General features: G+C 41.5%; 1 protein-coding gene across 2 annotated transcripts in view; it reads right to left on the minus strand.

The window, feature by feature from the left end:
- Window positions 1–7,038: 7,038 nt before the first annotated feature.
- Xpo1 (exportin 1) overlaps window positions 7,039–19,722 on the minus strand; it is a 42,893-nt gene continuing 30,209 nt past the window's right edge. For both annotated transcript variants that reach the window (XM_036200875.1, XM_036200876.1), the window contains exons 13-25: window positions 18,834–18,972; window positions 18,448–18,629; window positions 18,206–18,362; window positions 17,962–18,125; window positions 17,236–17,370; window positions 16,162–16,345; window positions 15,651–15,757; window positions 14,676–14,870; window positions 13,457–13,625; window positions 10,406–10,540; window positions 10,163–10,322; window positions 9,610–9,706; window positions 7,039–8,070 (exon numbers count right to left, since the gene is read on the minus strand). In XM_036200875.1, coding sequence (XP_036056768.1) covers window positions 7,924–8,070; window positions 9,610–9,706; window positions 10,163–10,322; window positions 10,406–10,540; window positions 13,457–13,625; window positions 14,676–14,870; window positions 15,651–15,757; window positions 16,162–16,345; window positions 17,236–17,370; window positions 17,962–18,125; window positions 18,206–18,362; window positions 18,448–18,629; window positions 18,834–18,972 — 1,971 coding nt within the window. In that variant the 3' untranslated portion in view covers window positions 7,039–7,923. The remainder of the gene's footprint in view (window positions 8,071–9,609; window positions 9,707–10,162; window positions 10,323–10,405; window positions 10,541–13,456; window positions 13,626–14,675; window positions 14,871–15,650; window positions 15,758–16,161; window positions 16,346–17,235; window positions 17,371–17,961; window positions 18,126–18,205; window positions 18,363–18,447; window positions 18,630–18,833; window positions 18,973–19,722) is intronic.

The raw sequence follows: 19,722 nt of genomic DNA on the forward strand, positions 1-19,722 counted from the left end.
TGCTGGATGAAGCCCTAGGTTCAATCCCAAGTACTGTGCATCCTTAGTAATAAGATCAAAGCCAGCCTGGCCTGGGCTACATGACACACTGTCTCAAAGAAAAGGCTTCTTGCTAGGCCTTTGTTCATCCCTTAGATGGCAGAGACAGGACTTCAACATTTAATAATAACACCCTATTTTTGTTTGTTTGTTGTTTTGTTTGGCTGTCTGCAACGGACTGTGTAGCCCAGGCTGGCCTCAGAATCACAGAGATCCGCCTGCTTCTACTGCATGTGATACCATACCCAGCAGGCTTGTTCTTACAGAGGTTCCAGACTGTTTCCCAGCACCACATGGTGGCTAACAAGTATCTGTAATTCCAGTTCCAGATCTGATGCCCTCTGCTGATCTACTGGGAACTAATTTTAAAGGATGTAGGGTGCTGGAGAGATGACATGGAGGTTAAGGGTATTTGCTGCATTTATAGAGGACTTTGGTTTAATTCAGGGCACGTGTGTGCTCACACACAAACAAGCCAGGCATGGTGGCACACACCTTTAATTCCATCACATCCGCAGGGGCATATGGATCTCTGAGTTTGAGGCCAGCCTGGACTACAGAGCAAGTTCTGGGGCAGGCTCCAAAACTACATGGAGAAACCCTGTCTTGGAAAAACCAAAAACAAAAAGACCACCAGTAGTTCTTTTAGCCTCTGCAGGCAGGATGAACACAAGAAGTGCATAGACATACATGCAGTCAAAATACCAATACACATAAAAATATTTTTAAAAAAGAGAAGTCGGGCAGTGCTGGTGCATGCCTTTAATCCCAGCACTCAGAGTTCCAGGCTAACCTGGTTTACAAAGTGAATTCCAGGACAGCCAGGGCTATACAGAGAAACCCTGTCTTGGAAAACCAAAAAAGATAGATAGATAGATAGATAGATAGATAGGTAGATAGATAGATAGATAGATAGATAGATAGATAGATAGATAGACAGACAGACAGACAGATAAATAGAGCAGTTCACTTTATGCCAGGTATCAAGATGCACACCTGTAATCCCAGGACTCAGGAAACTGAGGGACGAAAATTTGGAGAATTCAAATTTTGTCTGGTAGCTAGAGCCCATCCCCAAAACCAAAGTTGATTGCACTGTAAGATATTCCCAGTGCGCAGGAGACAAGCAAGAAGCCAAACTGTGCTACATAGGAAGACCTGTCCCAGAACTCACCAAAGGATGGCTTAAGAAGCCAGCATGAAGCTCAAAGTTAGGAAGCTTGCTTAGCATTTCTAAGGCCCTGGGTTTGATATGCAACACCAAACATGAAAACTTTAAATCAGTAGGCTGAGAATATAGTCCATTGATGCAATTATTAAGGCTCTGGGTCCCTCCCTAACACCACAAGGGGCAGGGGATGCTAAAACAAATGAAAAGCAGTAGACTCCACAAGACTGCCCATTGCAGTGGTTCACCGGCCTTCCAGCCTGCCCGACTTCACTCGATGGCTTCTGCCTCCAGCTTTCAGGACAGTCACTGTTACACGAACAACCATTATGCTTCTTTTCAGATAAGGCAAGCTCTTGGTTTATGTGTCTTCTCCCTAGAAACCCAAACATCCCAGCAAACAGTCATCGAGGATCTGCTCCCTTTGCCTTTACCAGCACCAGCAGCTGTCCAGACCGCCTTCCGCTGCTCCTGCCCGCTTTCTGGAGGAGGTCTTTCTCTCTTCATAAAGACCATGCCTTGCAAGTCTGCGTTTAGGCTCATTCTTCTTTGCATAACGTAAAACGGGTTCTGAACCCAAATCCAAATGTGTCATCTGGTGTGGTTTTGTACAATGTCTTCGCCACTGGTGCCTTCCCGGGTGAAGGACATCAGTGACCGTTGTTTCTTCTCAAGTGCATGGTGAGTCATTAACTTCCTGGTGTGGATGGAGGTCCCGGGGCTGCCAGGAGGAAAAGAGCAAGATGATGCTTCACAGTGAGGAGGCGCAGAGTAAAGATAAGGGCCTCTGTGGTATGGTTCGAACTCCCACAAAGCAAGACCCGAATGGAAATAGTTCCAACCTTTGTGTGATTCAATATAGTTCTTCTGGATGGAGAGATGGCTCAGCCGTTAAGCGTGCCGGGCGGTGGTGAAGCGCACCTTTAACCCAGCACTCGGGAGGCAGAGGCAGGTGGATCTCTGTGAGTTCAAGGCCAGCCTGGTCTACAAAGTGAGTTCCAGGAAAGGTTTTTCTAGACAGAGAAATCCTGTCTCAAAAAACAAAACAACAAAAGAGTGCTGTCTGGTCTTCCAGAGGACCTGAGTTCAATTCCCAGCAATCACATGATGACTTACAACCATCTGGAATGAGATCTGGTGCCTTCTTCTGCCTTGCAGGCATACACGCAGGCAGAACACTGTATACATGATAAATAAATCTTAAATAAAATAAAAAAAAAAGTGTTTCAATATAGTACTTCTCTTCCCAGCTTATGACAATGAAGTAAAACGAAGGAGATAGTGTGCACTGAATTCTTATGAGATCTGCCAAAATGGGTAATCACAGGTAAAAACAGTTCCCCTAGCATCTGGAGCTTTTTTTTTTTTTTTTTTCTGTGCTGAAGATCTAGCTAGCTTAGGGCCTCACAAAGTATCCAGGCACACTCTTATGTGTGTGAAACATTTCTGTGGATGCATGCACATGTGCATGCAGGTAGTTGTGTGGGTCTAGATGTAGAGGTCAGAGGTCAACACCAGCTATTTGCCCTATCTCCACCTTACTTTTTTTTAAGACAAGGTCTCATTAACCTGGCACTGACAGATTGGCTAAATTGACTGGTCACTGGGCTTCAGGGACCAGTCCCCGCTAAGTCCTAACTAGAGTACTGGGGTGGCAGATACGACTGTTTTGCATGCATTCTCGGAATCTGCACTTGGGTTCTCACAGTTGAATGGTAGGTTATTGACAGCCATCTCCCCATTCTTTCAACAAACAAAACCCCAGCTCATTTATGTATTTATTTATGTGCATTAGTGTTTTGCCTGCATGTATGTCTGTGTCAGATGCCCTGGAACTGGAGTTACTGATGGTTGTGAGCTACCATGTGGGTGCTGGGAATTGAACCCGGGTCCTCTGGAAGTGTAAGTAGCCAGTGATCTTAACCACTGAGCCATCTCTCTAGCCTCACTCTAATACATTCATTTATTCATCTATATGTGGGCATGTTCTTGCCACCCCCCCACAACCACTTGTGAAGGTCAGTAGACAACTTATACAGGAGTTGGTTCTTACCTTCCACCATGTATATACAAAGATCAAATTCATTCACCAGTTTTGGTAGCAAACACCACTACCCATTGAGAAAACTTTTGTATTCAGCTGACCATGCCCACCCTAGCCATACATAGTATGAAAAAAGCCAAACAAACAAAACACCAAAAAATGTGGAGCATGTCTTTAGATTTAACACTCCCAGGGTCCTGAGTTCAAAGCCAGCCAGTGAGTTCCAGGGCAGCTAGGGCTACACAGAGAAACCTTGTCTTGAAAAACCAAAACAAACAAAATAACAAAAAGGAGGGAGAATAGGAAGTAAAGGGGGAGAGAGTGAGAGATAATTAATATGTATATGGGTAGATTAGACCTCAAAGGAGTTTGAAGTGTTTTGAGAAGACTGTAATGCCATTTAAATAAAAGGATAAAATGACTTAATGTTTTTGAGAAATAATTGATTCAAGTGAGATCTACAAAGTATTTTCTTTAAAGATTTTTATGTGTATGTTTTGCCAGCATCCTGGTGGCCAAGGAGGCTAGGAGAGAGCATCAGATTTCCTAGAAATGGAGTCATGTATGGTTGTGAGCTACCATACAGAAGTGGGTACTAGGAACTTAACACGTCCTCTGGAAGAGCAAACAATTGTTCCTACCCTCTGCTTTGTAGGAACCACCTCCCCAGCTTCCTTCAAAGTACTCACTCATTAGGTTTAACACAAGGTCACAGGGAGGAACTGACTAAAGCCCTACTGCAGTAGATGTTGCATTGTAATAGATAAAAATGGAAATTTGGACCTAAGGGTGTAGCTTCACTGTTATAGTGCCTGCTTAGCATGTACAGCGTCCTGGGACCCATTACTAGCACCAAATAAACCCATCACTTCAGAACTGCCAACGAGTACAAGATCACCCTCTCTCCACTGTATAAGGTGTTTAGGTCTGATGGAGCTAAAGACACTGTCTCAGAAACAAAACTTGGACTGGGAGTACGGAGCTCAAGGATAGAGAACACTTGCCTCTTATGTGCCAAGTCCTAGGTTTGAACACCAGCACCACTGAAAAATTAACCATTTTAGAAATTTGAGTGTATTTCAGAGGATGGTATTGAACTCCTCACCTCAAACTTTTCAACTTGCTCAGTAGCTAGAGCTAACATCTTCCTGGGTGTGCTGCAGTTTTTGTTTATTGTTTTAGACAGGGTCTTCCTAAGTAAACCAGTAACTTTCTATGTAGTCCACCACTTTTCAAAGTATAGATAATTAATACTGAAATATTGTCATATGCTCCTGTCAAAACATGTCTCACAGTACTGGAGGGACAGCTCAGAGATCGAGAGTGTCCCACTCTTGCAGGACTCTGGTTTAGTTCCCAGCATCATCTTAGCAGCTCACCAACATCTACCTGTAAAATCCAGGGCAGATATGGTGGTTGGTATTCAAGAGGTAGAGTTCTGAGTTCAAGGTCAGCCTGATTTAGTTTTAGGCCAGCCAGGTCTACATGGAGACCCTTTATAGTGGTTTTGTACTAGTTTAAGCTAAAACTGTTCCTAGAATCTTTCTTGTATAGCTTCAAGTTGGAAAAATCAATAATCTAGGGAGAGTGAGTTGGTCAGTTACAGCACCTCGATTTAAGGATCTGTGTACCTTATTTCCCAGGGGTTGGCATGACAGGTGTGTGATGCCATGCCTGTGATTCCTTGGCTCAATCAATGTTCAAATCCCAAGCCCTACTGCCTTATGAATTAAATGCCCTACTTTCACACCTCACATACGGTGCACACTATCCTATCATTTGGTACTTAAGTGGTACCCTAAGTGTCTGGTTAGAACTACAGTAACTGAAGGTCTTAACTGCTAACAGACACTAAGTGTTCAACTTAGAAATGCTTACCCACCATTTTCCTGAACTTCCCCTCAAGAATACCAAGAACTCACGGGGTGGTGGTGGCACACGCCTTTAATCCCAGCACTAGAGAGGCAGAGGCAGGTGGATCTTTGTGAGTTTGAGGCCAGCAGATCGAGATCCACAAAGGCACAAAGCTACACAGAGAAACCCTGTCTCGAAAACAACAAAACAAAACAAAAAAAGAATACCAAGAACTCAATGCTATCCTGATGATTACAAAATCAGACTACAGATAAAAAACCAGTAATTCACTTTGGGAAAACAGAGCATAATAGTCAGCGTCTAACCCATTAGGCAAGTCCGGAAGAGAGCATAACCACCTAAGTTCAATTTTAGACAGTGTTGTGATATAGGCATTCAGGGGGACCATATAATCTATCAAATCCATTTATTTGTTGTTTTTTTCAAGATTGGATTTCTCTGTGTAGCTCTGGCAGTGGTGGAACTCTGTAAAACTGGCTGGCCTCAAACTCAAGAGATCTACCTGGCTTTGTCTCCCATTTGCTGGGATTAGAGGTGTGCCCAACTCAATCCTCTCCTGCTATTTTTTTTTTTTTTTTTTAATTTTCTTTGCATTGGTGTTTTGGGGCATGTATGACTATGTGAGGATGTCAGATCTTGAGTTAGAGACAGTTGTGAGCTGCCATTTGGGTGCTGGGTCTTGAACCCAGGTCCTCTGGAAGAGCAGTCAGTGCTCTTAACCACTGAGCCATCTTTCCAGCCCCCTCTTCTGCTATTTTTAAAATTTTTGTTTGGCCTCATATACTTAGGTACCTTGAGTTACAGATATGGGTGCTGGGAACTGAACCTAGGTCCTCATTTAGGCAAAACCCTACTTTTTACATTACTTTGTATAACTCAGAAACTCAAGTCAAGAGGCAAAGAGCTCCACGATGGGTGATGGCACATGCTTTTAATCCCAGCATTTGGGAGGCAGAAAGCCACCCTAGTCTACAAAGAGTTCCAGGATAGCCAGGGCTACATACTCTGTCTAGAGGCAAGGGGCCGGCAAGACAGCTCACCAAGTAAAGGAGCATACAGGCAAGACTAACAACTATAGATCAATACCCAGAACTCACACAGCAGGAAGAACCAACCTCGACTTACACACAGACACAATGAGAACAATTTAAGAGCAATTTGTGGTAGTCCATGCACACTGTAATTTAATCAAGTATGCTTGAAGGGCAGTGGTGCTGTACGCCTTTAATCCCAGCACTCGGGAGGCAGAACCAGGCAGATCTCTGAGTTCGAGACCAGCCTGGGCTACAGAGTTCCAGGAAAGGCACCAAAGCTATACAATGAAACCCCATTTCGAAAAACCCAAAACAAACAACAAACCAAAACAAAAAACAACCCTCACCCATCCCCCCCAAAAAACAAAAACAAAGTGTAAACCACTATGCCCATACCTCCTTCAAAATTTAATGTATTCAAGTCACTAACTGAGCTAGAAAAGGGGATGTTCCCTAAACCCCGAAAGGTAAAGTGATCTAAAATATTGTCAGGATCTTACTTATTACCATTTTTCTCTTTTCTTTTGACATAAGGCCTCTCTACATAACCCTGGCCTCAAATTCATAGATCTACTTTCCTTTGCTCGATTATTGGCCTTTGACACAAGGCCCTGCCTAATTGCTACCTTTTTTACCAATAACTTTGGGAAGTTATTTATTTTTGAGACAGGATCTTTATGATCTCTATATTAAGTAGCCCTGGCTGTCCCTAGCCTATGCCAGGCTAGCCTCCAACTCAGCCTCTGCCTTCTGAGTGCTGGGATTAAAGGCATGCACCACCACACCCAACTAAGAATCTAAGACAAAAACCAAATTTCAGATAAAAATACTACAATCCTTAAATTACCTTCAGTAATGTAGGAATAATTTTAAGCCAGTGAAGGGAAAAATAAATGTAAACCAAGTTTATTTTGCTTTTTAAGTAGTGTTCTTAAAGCACTACAGCTTGGTAAACAATGTAAATTAGTATAAGTCATCTCAAAAGCCAGAGTTTTGTTTTCTTTGTTGTTTTGTTTTTTTAATGAGTTGTTAAAAAGATGCAGCCTATTCTAACAGGATAAATATTTTTAACCATTTCACTTTGAGTTAATGAAGGCTCACAAATGAGCAACACTCCTCATTGAGGAAAACAAAAGCTGTTGTCGACAAGCGACAGCACACACACACAAACAAAAGAACTGTGTAAAAATAACTAACTGTTCCCATATTTTCAGTTGCTTTACAATGGGATGATATGCACATGATCTGGCTGCAAACGTGACACACAGACTTTAACACATGTAGTCTGGAGATTCCAGACGATGCACCTCTGTAACCCTCTGAACGCAATTGCTTTTACTCATTGGTTTTCTTCTAGTCCAAGATACAGGCTAGAGAGAAAATGCTCCCTAATTAAAATCGGTATTGTTTACAAGAAAAAATTTTTATAATTAATTTTGCATTAGAATTTACAAGTATATGTTCAAATCAAATTTACTTCCTCCCCCCAAGCCTTGCCACAAAATAGGCATGAAGTAAAAGTTCTTTAAAAATGCCTTAATTTTCAACTTCATGCAAACTAAAGATGACCAAAACAAAAGCTTAAACAATGGAAGGATATTTCACAGAAAATTTCTTATACAAAAAACACATAAGAAAAAGGGCCACTAGGTGACATTTTAATTTACAAATTGGCATCATTTTGGTCGACAAATAATCCATATGCTGTTTTCTTCGGTGAACAAACGTTGCAGAGAGAGAAAAACCGAGCCTGGCTCCAGCTTTTAGTCACACATCTCTTCTGGGATTTCATGTGGGTTCAGAATCCCAGGCACGGACATTTGAAGTTTGTGCTTCTCCTCCTGAGCCTGTCGAAGCGCTGTTTCTCTTTCTTCCAAAAACAGATCAGAGGTGTCTTCACCTGCAAACTCCTGTGAAAACAGGACTGAAAGGTCAAATACAATAGAAGTTCAAGTTGCCCCTGGGACTGGGGCAGACCTATATATAACCAGTTTGGCATTTAAATAGTCTTTTCAGTTGTTGTTGTTGTTTGAGACAAGGCTTCTCTGTCTAACAGTGTTGGTTGTCGTGGAACTCACTCTGTAGCCCAGGCTGGCCTCAAACTCAAGAGATCCGTCTGCCTCTGCCTCCCCAGGGCTGGGATCAAAGGTCTGCACCACCACACCTGGCCTCTCATATTAAATACTCTTAATATGTCACATGATCATGGAAATTGTACTCAAATAATTGCAAAGTGTCATCATGGTCTGAAAAGCATCCTCATATTCTTTGCATTCAAAACTAATGATCTTACTGCACATGATTATCTGACAATGCTCATTAAACTGTTTTGAATAAGTTAACTCAGGGATAGTGTTTGTATATGAACCACAAAGCCTGGATTTGTTCCCTAGCTTCACAAATTTTCTTTAAGAACATGTTCTGAATGACATTAACAACTAGAAAGGTGGTACACAAGTGCATTCATAGCACTCAGGAGGCTGCCACAGGTGGACTGCCAAAACTCACAGGTTTGTACCAAGCATACATAGGCAATACACCAAGATCTTGTCTCAAAAACAAGACATAGGGCTGGAGAAATGGCTCAAAACTAAAAGCAAAATAGCAAAGTTTCTCCCAAAAATTTGACTGGACATTGCATTAACAGCAATAGAATCAAAAGGTGATTATAAAAATCTATAAAAGGGGCTATCAATGTTATTAGCCCTATTAAAATATATGAGGGCTAGGCCAGGTATAGTGGCATACGTCTTTAACCCTAGCACTTGGAAGGAGGAGGCAGGTGGATAGATCTCTGGGCCAGCCTGTCTACAAAGTGAGTTCCAAGTCAGAACTACATAGTGAGACCCTGCTTCAAAAAAACAAAAGCAACCACAACAAACTGAGATCTGCAAGAAGACTCAATTTTTGAACACTAGAGGATCACAAAGGTAAATTTAAAAAAGGGCCAAGCTGTGTGTGGCCTTTAATCCCAGCACTCAGGAGGCAGAGGCAGGTAGATCTCTGTGAGTTCGAGGCCAGCCTGGTCTACAGAGTGAGTTCCAGGACAGCCAGGGCTAGGGGTGATGGTGGTGAAGGAATATAGCTCAATAGAATGCTTGCCTGGTATGTACACAAAATATAGTCTAAATCAGAATACTGCAAGGCACATTTAAATATTCTAAAGGTATTGTACACATAGAAAACTGGAGATGGTGCATCCCTGGACCTTGCTGAGTCTGCCTTGAATGGTGAGTTTCAAAGAGTACTGGTCTCAAAGAAAGTAGACAGCATTTCTGAGGATGACCCCTGGATCATCTAACCTCTAGAAGCACATGTACACAGGTGCAGATGTACGAACACGTGAGAGACAAGTGGATCTCTGGGAGCTCAAGGCCAACCTCATCTACACAAGAACCCTGTCATAGAAAGCCAAAGTAAAGAAAAACCTTCAATAACTAAAGACATACCTTTATTTGTACTAAGAAATCCCTTAGATGTTCCTTGAAAGCAGGAATATCCTGATTTAAGCTGAAAAGTCCTGTTACAAAGAGCTTCACTTGAGCACTGCAAATCAAAACAAACATTAATCCTTTACAGACTAAACATTTAAATCACTGATTTTAAGAACATTTGTTCAACACTAGCACATCTATCCAATTCAAAACTTAGAAGGTTTAAATAAATAGAGAACTGGAGGACAGAGGGGTGTTCAGCCCATAAAGGCCCTTGCAGTAAAACCTGGCGATCTAGGACCCACTACTGGAAACCACATAGTAGAGGAAAAGAATTAACTCCCATGTCGCCCTATGACCTGTACACATGTACAAAGGTGCACACACCCATATGAATTCATACATAAAACTAAGATTAAAAACAAACCACAGCACCCACACCAGGTAACTCCCAACTGCCTGTAACCCCAGCTCCAGTGGGACGGAGGTCTCTGGTCTTAATAATGAACCTACACTAACCCCCACATGCCCTCCCCCATATACTAATAACAGTGATGTAATTATTTACTCTTGCAGGTGAGGGAACGCAGACTTAAGGAGGTTCGCCACATATTCTTGAATAAACACTTGGTTGTTAACTGGATTTCCAGGATTTAGTGGCGTACTTATTTTTCCTTCTTCAACCAAATTAAACATATATGCAAGAATCGAGGCATGCATTGTTAAGCCTGTTGAGTAGAAGAAACTTATTAATTCAAAGATGAAAGTTAACAACCAGAACACTGAGTAGCTTAGTGGTTCCAGTTCTTACCCGCAGTGTGTGAGGTATCCGTCACAACAGAAAAGATATGCTGAAGAATATCACAGAAATAAGTCTGGTAAAAACTCTGCGCCGCAGCTTCCTCTTGGGCAACGTTTTGTAAAAGTGTAAAAAGTATCTGTAAGCCTAAACAAAGTTAAGAGAACATCACCACAGACTGAAAGATTTAAAAAAAAAAAAAAAAAAAGAGTACGCATGTGAGGGGGTACTGGTGTTGGACATTTATTTGTGAGCTATTAAACATGGGTGCTGGGCTCTGAGCTCTGATCCTCTTTATTTCTGAGCTCCATCTCTAGCCCCACAACTGATCTATAACTTACCTGGTTAAAGCCCATTCTCTTTCATCACAGATAACAATATATACCTATATATGTTCTAAACATGGGGCCCTCACAAAATAGCTAATGCTAGTGTTGTTTGTGGCAATTCTTTTCTTTTCTTTGGTTTTTCGAGACAGGGTTTCTCCGTAGCTTTGGAGCCTGTCCTGGAACTCACTTTGTACACCAGGCTGGCCTCCAACTCACAGAGATCCACCTGCCTCTGCCTCCTGAGTGCTGGGATTACAGGGGTGCGCCACCACCGCCTGGCACAATTCCTTTCTTGACTAAAGGGTTGGCTACCTCTACAGGTTACAAATTAATGTCAATTACTTTACTGAAAATTTCTTAATTTCACACCCCCACCCCACCCCCGCCCACCAAGTTTCTCTTTGTAGATCAGGCTGCCTCAAACTCCTGCCTTTTCCTCCCCAGTGCTGATATTAAAGGTATGCACCACTATGCCTAGCTGAGTCTCCCATCCTCCCCAAATTTTTTTACATTAATTTTTGTATTAACCTTAAATTAGTATTGGAGCTCACAGATTCCAAAATATGCCACAAGCACATCACCCTCTCACTGATCTGAAAGCTGAGCTACTCAATCAGACATGAAAACTGAGCAGAGATATATGCCTTGTTTTATTTATCGAGACAGGATCTTACTGTAGAAACTAAGTTGGATTTAAGCTAAAAGCAAATCATTGCTTGTCAACCTCTGCAGAATTGGGATGAAACCAAATCCAGTGTTTGTAAAGGTGAAAGATTTACATGATCCAAAGAGAAGGCACAGCACTGATAGTTAGTTACATCAGGTTTACAACGCTCTCTGCTCTTCCTCACAAAGTCAGTCTGTTACTCCAGTTGTAAAGGTCCAACAGTCTTTTCTGACCACTGCAGGCACCAGCATAAGTGTGGTACATGGATATACACACAGACAAAACACCCATACACAAAAAAACCAAGCAAGGACTGGGAAGCTGCTCAAGTGCACACTGCCTGTACGCCCGGAACTTAGGTGGTAGCGACAACAGCCATGAAGCTGGGAGAAAAGCTTCTTGTAGAGTACTAATTCCCAGCACCCACATACATCATGGCTAACAAGATCCATAACTGATTCAATGGCATCAATACCATCTTCCAGCCTCCAGGCACTAGGCATGCATTTGGGATAAAGACATAAACATACACAAAGGCTAACACTCATACCCCTTTGGGAGTCAAATGACCCTTTTAACAGGAGTCGCCTAAGAGCACCAGAAAACACAAGATTTTTATATTGATTCATAACAGTAGCAAAACTATAGTTATATAGTAGCAATAAAAATAACTTTGTGCTTGGTGGTCACAACATGAGGAACTTTATTAAAGGGTCTCAGCATTAAGAAGGTTGAGAACCACTGCTCACACACATGATAAATTAACCTAAATAAGATAAAATAGCTATGGAACTGCTTCTCTTAAGAGTGATGTTCCCCAACCTGTAATTTGAGGTCATTTTAGCTTATGTAACTTGGCTTTACACACACAACTTACTCTTAGTCACACAAACAGCCTAAAAACCAACCTTACAACTGTGTAACTACTCTTAAGTATCCAGACAGTAGGACAGACTCCTACGAGAGAGGGGTAGATAGGCTCCTAGAGGAAGCTTGCCAAAGCTGCAACAGGAGAATGCCTAGAACACAGCTGGTCCTCCAGCATGGAGTGTATACCGGTAACCAGGAAAGGATCTTGCCTTTAAGTTTTTGTGTGGGTGGGTGTTTACACTGCAGGTATGTACACATACCACTTCTGTGCCTTGTGCCTATCAGAGGAGGGCACCAGATGTTTTAAAACCAGAGTTGCAGGAAGTTGTATGACACCATGTTGTAGTGGGTAGCCAACCCAGCCTTGGCCTGGAAGTTCCAACCCCCACTGAGGCTTCGGTAATGGTAATGCCCACAAGGCGGGGCGGAGGGAGGATGCTGAAGACCCAGGATTGAGAGGAGAGGCCTCTCTTGGTTCCAGGACCCTGGAGCAGAGTTCTTCAGAGAACACCGCCGGATTGCGCCATACCTTTCCCAGATCCTGCAACCTATCCCTTCATTTGTAAGTTACCCCACAAAATAAACCTCCCTTTTAACTACGTGGAGTGGCCTTAATAATTTCACCAATACCATGTAGATGCTAGAAACAAAACGCTGGTTCTCAGGAACAGTGGAAAGCACACATAACCTCTGGGACATGTCTTCATGTCTTAATCGTGGTGAAAAGCGAGAACCTGCACATGCAAGCCATGACACACACCCATCTGCCTTCACAGGCAGAGATGAGGTGGGGGCGGAGAATTAGGTAAAACAACAAGAAAACCAACAAAACAAGGCTCAAAGAAAAGTCATCGCTGAGCATAGTGCTACATGCCTTCAATCCTGGCACTTGGGAGGCAAATGGATCTCTAGTTTCCAGTTATACGGAGAAACCCTGTCTAGAAAAATAAAAATTAAAAAAAGGACTAATAGACACGGAGCATACACACAATGCATGAGCTCTATAAAAGATGATGAAACATGTCCCAAACAGATTTTCATAATGCTGCTAGAAAGGCTAGACTTAAAAGTCATCATTTTTTAAAAAAGGTTTATTTATAATTAAAACTTCAGAAATTAAAGAGGTATTAAGTGTGACTTAGTATATTTCTGGTTCATTAGGCAAATGACTTAAACTATTCTTTTCTATGTACTTACCTGTATCTGCAACATTCCTCATAGTATGTTTAAAAGCCCAAATAATAGAGTCCAGAACAAGCTTAAACTGTGCCGGTGGAATAGCCAGGAATGCTGGGAAACAATGAGAATTGACAGCCTGAAGCAGTAAGAAAAAGTTTGTTCTGTGTTCTGGATATTCTTCAAAATCCTAAAGGAAATGAGGACAAAATAACAGTATTACGGGAGGCAAATAGCAAGTCTGTACTTGGACACACATTCAGTTACCAAAAGTCCTGTAAGATAAATTGCCCCTCCCCTAAGGAAAGCCCACGTTACAGAATAATCTTTTTGTACACTATAAAGATGTGTCTCTGCCTAAGGCGCCTTCTGATTGGTTTAATAAAGAGCCGAATGGCCAATAGCTAGGCAGGAGAGAATCAGGAACTAGCAGGAAGAGAGAGGACTCTGGGAAGAAGAAAGGCAGACGTTAGGAAGACACTAAAGAAACTGGACATATGTATAGGAGAGCAACTCAGCCACATGACAGAATACAGATTAATAAGCTTACAAATTAATAAGTCTCCATGAAATTATTTGCAGGCTGGTGGTCCCAACCAAAAAGTACTTCTACACCCACATTTTAGGATTCATATTTTAAAAGTTTAAGTATCATGCTCTGCAAATACTTACAAACTAGAAAACACAGCCAGTTTGGTTGGTGAATATCTACAATCTCAGGACCCAGAATCCAGGGAAGGTAAAACAGCCCTAAGTCTGAGGCCAATGTGCGCTTTTCAACAAAATGCTATTTTCCCAGATCCCCACCCCCACAGACCTTAGTGTGTGTGTGTGTGATAATCTACATAGAAGAACAAGTTTTTAGAACATCATTACCACCAAATTATATCCTGTTACACAGCAGTGTCTGGTAGCCCCTAAGTTTGAAACTCTTCACCACAGCGTTAATGCCCACCTCACCACTGTATAGTCCCAACTATACTGACCAAGCGGGCTTGAATTACAGAGATCTAGACCCTCCCATCTCTGCCTCTTAAACACTGAGTGATTAGTATGTGTCCATGACCAGTCTTAATCTTGTTTTTTTTTTTAAATGTAAGATTTTGTTATTAAGATGACAATTATTCCACATACTATAAACTCAATACTTAATTCTAGGGCTTTAAGTTTTTTCTAAGAATTGTCATTTCTACATTTTAGAGTGGAGAACATAATATATAATAAAACACAAACCACCCACCTTATTTATCATATTCAATGTGCACTCAAAAACTGCATCAAATATTTGAGGTATTTCAGCTGTTATATGTCCGCCTAATTTGTTGACAATAATGGCCATAGTACTAAGCACTTCAGGTTCTCTAGCAGCTGGGACGTTTCTCTGGTAATCAATGAGAACTGCATCCAACAAAGGAGGAACAAAGTTTTCAGCTACCTGTGGGGGAAGGGGGAGGAAAGGCCTTACTATTGTAAGCTCTGCTGAGATACCACGCTGAAACATTTTAGCAATAGTGAAGTTAACATTAACAATAGTGTAACTGACATACTCAAATAGCTTAGACACGAGATAATCTAAATGTATTCTTGAATCACTATGTTGCCCAGTTAGGACCCGAAGGTGCTCATCCTGCCAGTTTCACGGAGCTGCAATGACAGGTGTGTGCCAACACACCAGCCACCAGCTTCATACAGCCAGTAAGCCAGAGGGCTAAGCTCTACTACATGCAGTATACCAAGAAATCTGGTCTTGCAGTATTTTGGTTCTAGCCAATTTAAGACTCTGATTTACTGAATTATGTATGTGTCGTTCATGTCATTTTATGTTGGAAGTAATGACATCTTCTTACTTTGACCACCATCAAACCTCAAGATAAAAGATGGGGATGGTTGAGACAGTTCAAGAACCTTAACCCATCTTTTATCTTCCTACTTCAAAGCCGCCACAGCAGCTACACACTTATGAACCATATGCCTGGATTTCCTTGTGACCCATATTACATGAATTCCATTGACCTTTTGAGACTCAAGTTTTTTGTTTTGTTTTTGGAGACAGGGCTTCTGTGTAGCTCTGGCTGTTCATGAACTCACTCTATAGACCAGGCTGGCCTCAAAGGCATAAGCGACCACCACCTGGCTAGTTATCTTTTAATTAAGCAAAAACATGTAGACATGGTAAATTTGAGGTGATCAAAAGAAAAAATAAACAAACTCTTACCATCTGAGGATCATTGGAACGGCTCACCCAACCAGATATTAATTTTAAAGTCTCCCTTTTTACTGTCCGCATACTTCTAATCAATGGTTGCTTTGTAACCATTTCACCTAAAAAATAATCAATAAGCTCACTTGCCAATAATGGTTAGGTCTACTTCAGATGTTATCATCCCACTGACCATTAAAACAGCTGAACTCACAGGAGAATTTATGAGGGGAAAGGTCTAAAATGAATGTGGGACAGAATTCTGAAGTGAGAACAGCAAGATACTCAAGACTTAACATACGGCTTTGGGTATTTTGCAACACAGCCACTCTGTCGATACACTACACTTTTGGCAAGACTAATGTTATTTGTGCAAAGGGCAAACAGTGGTTGAGAAAGGGTCTTGGACTTTGATACCCCAGATACCCAGGCTGACTTAAATTGAGGAATGCAGAAAGCAGGTCAGACAGCGAAAGCAGAATGACTTGACACAGCACTCTAGCACCCAGAAGCCAGAACCACTCACCATTAGCTTGGATAGCTGCCGAGATATTTTCACTGAGGCACTTATAGACATTGAGCATGTCCAAATAAATTCTCCCAAGCTGAATTACAAAGGGATGTCCAACAGCTTTGCAGGCTCTCACATTTGTTTTTAATATGCTACCCAGCTGCTTGACTGTTTCAGGATCTTTCAGGATATCCACATTCTGGAATTATCAAAATAAAACACAATCTCACTTACTGAAAATGTTTTATTTGGAACTGGGTTGTAGCTCAGTGTTAGTTTATAAGCCATAGGTTTTAATCCCTAGAACCTAACCCAAAACTACTAACACAATTACCTAAAACCCACACTCAAAAACAAAGTGAAATAGTCTCACCAAAAGATCAAAACAGAAGATATTCTAAAGCCAGCCATAGTGTCACAAATCTTTTAATTCCAGCACTTGGGAAGCAGAGACAAGCAGACATCTTGGAGTTCCAGGACAGCTAGGGCTCCACAAGTAAACTGTCTCAAACAGGCAAATGCTCCCACAGAGGAAGATTCTATAATGTCTCTCTCTCTTTTTTTTAATCTTGTGACAGGGGCTTCTGGGTCTCAGATGATTTCAAATTTGCTGTGTTGCCAAAGATGACCTTGAACTCCTAATAACTGCTATGATTATACTTGAATTATACAACCATGCCTGGCTTCTGCAATGTTTCAACTGTCCAAACTCACATTAAAACACTCTTGGAGTAAGGAAAAGGGCTTGGGATACCAAAACCCAAGGGCCTAAGCTCAGATCCCCAGGAGTAATAGTAAAGCTGGGCTTAGCAAAATATGTCTGTCCTCCCAGGGCTCCTACAGGGACACCCAATCCCGGGAGCGTCGTAGGCTAACCACTGAGACAGGCAGCAGTGATGAAACCGTCTCCAGTGTGCCTTTCATGTGTGCAGTGGGCTCACACATATACATGAACATATATCATAATTTAAAATAGGTTTATGGTATGCAGCATACATTTTTCAAAAGTGCTGAGATTGATTACACTTTAAACCTCATTAGAGCTCAAAAAACAAAACGAAACAAAAATAAAAAATAAGAACAACTTACTTTGGTTGCCTGCTGAATTATACTGTCCCATACTTGATTAGGAAGTAGCATGTATTTTTCTATCAAATGCTCTTGAACTGTCTGGTCTGTCTGTGCACCAATCATATATCCCACAGCTTCATAAAATGTATGAACCTGTTTTAAAAGGCAAATGTTTTATTAATACTCTCACACATTCAAATAATGGAAAACATAGAAGCAAGTTACAAATATACTTAAATTGTACTGATTAATGCTTTCATCCCCATTCAAAATTGTTGCTATATTTTTGATTATGTGTATATGTGTGAGAATGGGGGAGCGGGTTATGTGCATGTCAGTGTAGGTGCCTGAGGTCATAAAATGAGGATGGATAACCAACCGTGGAACTGGAGTTACATGCAGGAATGAACATTCAACCTGAGTGAGTGAGTGCTGGGATCCAATCCCTGCAGAGACACTCTCACCGCTGAGCCTCTTCTGCATCCCTGGTACATACTGATTTTACAGACTATGAGGACTGGGGTGGGACTCAACACTCAGGGGCCAGCTACGCCTCCAGAGACTCGGGTTCTAGTGCAGACACCCACGCGGTGGCCCAACTGCCGTAACCCCAGTTCCACAGAATCTGATGATACCCTCTTTTTGGCTTCTGCAGGAACCGGTGAAACAGGTGGTACATAGACACACATACATGTAAACAAAAAACCCATGCACATTAAACAATAAGCACAGAGGGTTAGATACCTGCTGAGGCTGAAGATCACAAATTATAGTATTTATGTTGTTTAAAATCTCATCAATAAACGGCATTACTTCTCCAACTTGAACCTGAACAAAATGTCTGCGGCATTTTTGAGCTATTTTAATGAATGTGTCACAAGCCATGTCCTGGACTCCATCATGGGTCTCTAACAACATAAAAACATCTATTTAGTTTTTGTTCAATAAAACAATGAAAAATAAATAAATACGAGTAAATGAGATTTACCATGCATGAATTCAAACAGCTTGTTTACTACTGTCTTCAAAAACTTCCAATGTGCTCTCAAAAACCTTGGGTATTGACCTACTATGTACATGATATTCGATGCAATAATAGCCTTATTATCTTTGCCTCTTTTCTGCTCACATAATCCTAAAAGATCCTGTAAAACAAGACAAGCTCACTGTGGTTAAATGTGGTGGAGTAAGGAATACCTACAGCTCTAGTTCACCCATTTGGCTGTATACCTTAATAACAGTAACGAGAAACCGCTTCTCATCTTCCTCGTGCATCGCACCACTGATGGAGCCTATCGCCCAACACAATGTGTTCAAATTTTTCCATGACCATTCTGTACCATTCACTTGATTCTGAAGTTTCTTCGTCATTATTATTTCCGTATCTACATAATCCAGATGAGTAAGATAAACTACAAAAAAAAAAAAAGAGAGAAAAGAAAAAATCCAGAAGTTTGACATCTGAAACTTTAATAATTTTTTTGCTAAGGAGTGATAGCATATTAATTAATAAGTATAGTTACTGAAAGACTCGGTTAAGTGTGGAGCTTTGACCAAACGGTCTTCACAAACAGGACACAGGATCACAGAGTCATTACTGCCACTCACTAACTCACCCAATGTCTCTCTCATGTTCTTGTACAGGTTTATGGAGTCGGTGTCCTTCATGAACTCTCTCACAACTTCTCCCTGGTCATTCTCCACAACCAGCACCTCCTCCGGCTTAGCCATGCGGCTAACCATCAACAAACGGACCTACACACCAATAAACCAAGAAAGAAACGGTTAAGACACTTGATATCCGCGCCAATATAGCATCGGTAGGAGACATTTAAAAGCATGTATTTTTGTTTGTTTGGAGACAGGATCTCTGTGTAGCTCTAGCTATTCTAGAACTTGCTCTACAAGCCAGGCTGGCCTCAAACTCAAAGATACACCTGTGCTGGGATTAAAGGCATGCACCACCCAGCTAAAAGCATATACGTCATTCAGATGCCACATGAATCAAATTGATGATGAAGAAAATATCCAGTCATGGATGATGGCACATTCCTGTAGTCTCAGTGCTCAGGACAGAATGATCTCTAGTTAGAGGCTAGGATTGGCTACCAAACCCCAAAACAAACTTTCAAACAAGGCAATCATACAGGCTTGTAATCCCAACACTTGGGAGCCTGATCCAGGAGGATCAAGGTCAAGGCCAGCCTTGACTACTTAAGACAGACCTACTTACCATCTGTCAAATATTTTCAATTTTAAAAAGCTAGGTGTAGTGATGACACATGCCCTTAATCCCAGCACCAGAAAGCAGACAGATCTGAGCTCAAGGCTAGCGTGGTCCATATAGTGAGTTCCATATCAGCCAGGGATACATACTAAGATCTTGTCTCCAAAAGAATGAAAATTTCTAAAAAGTAAAACCTAACTCGAATGTTAACTCTGCAACACTGCATTTCAGAACCCTATTTGATCTGTTTTTGTTTTTCAGTAGTATCAATAAACAAT

This window comes from Onychomys torridus, chromosome 10 (assembly GCF_903995425.1).
Source record: "Onychomys torridus chromosome 10, mOncTor1.1, whole genome shotgun sequence".
In the NCBI taxonomy this organism is placed as follows: Eukaryota; Metazoa; Chordata; class Mammalia; order Rodentia; family Cricetidae; genus Onychomys; species Onychomys torridus.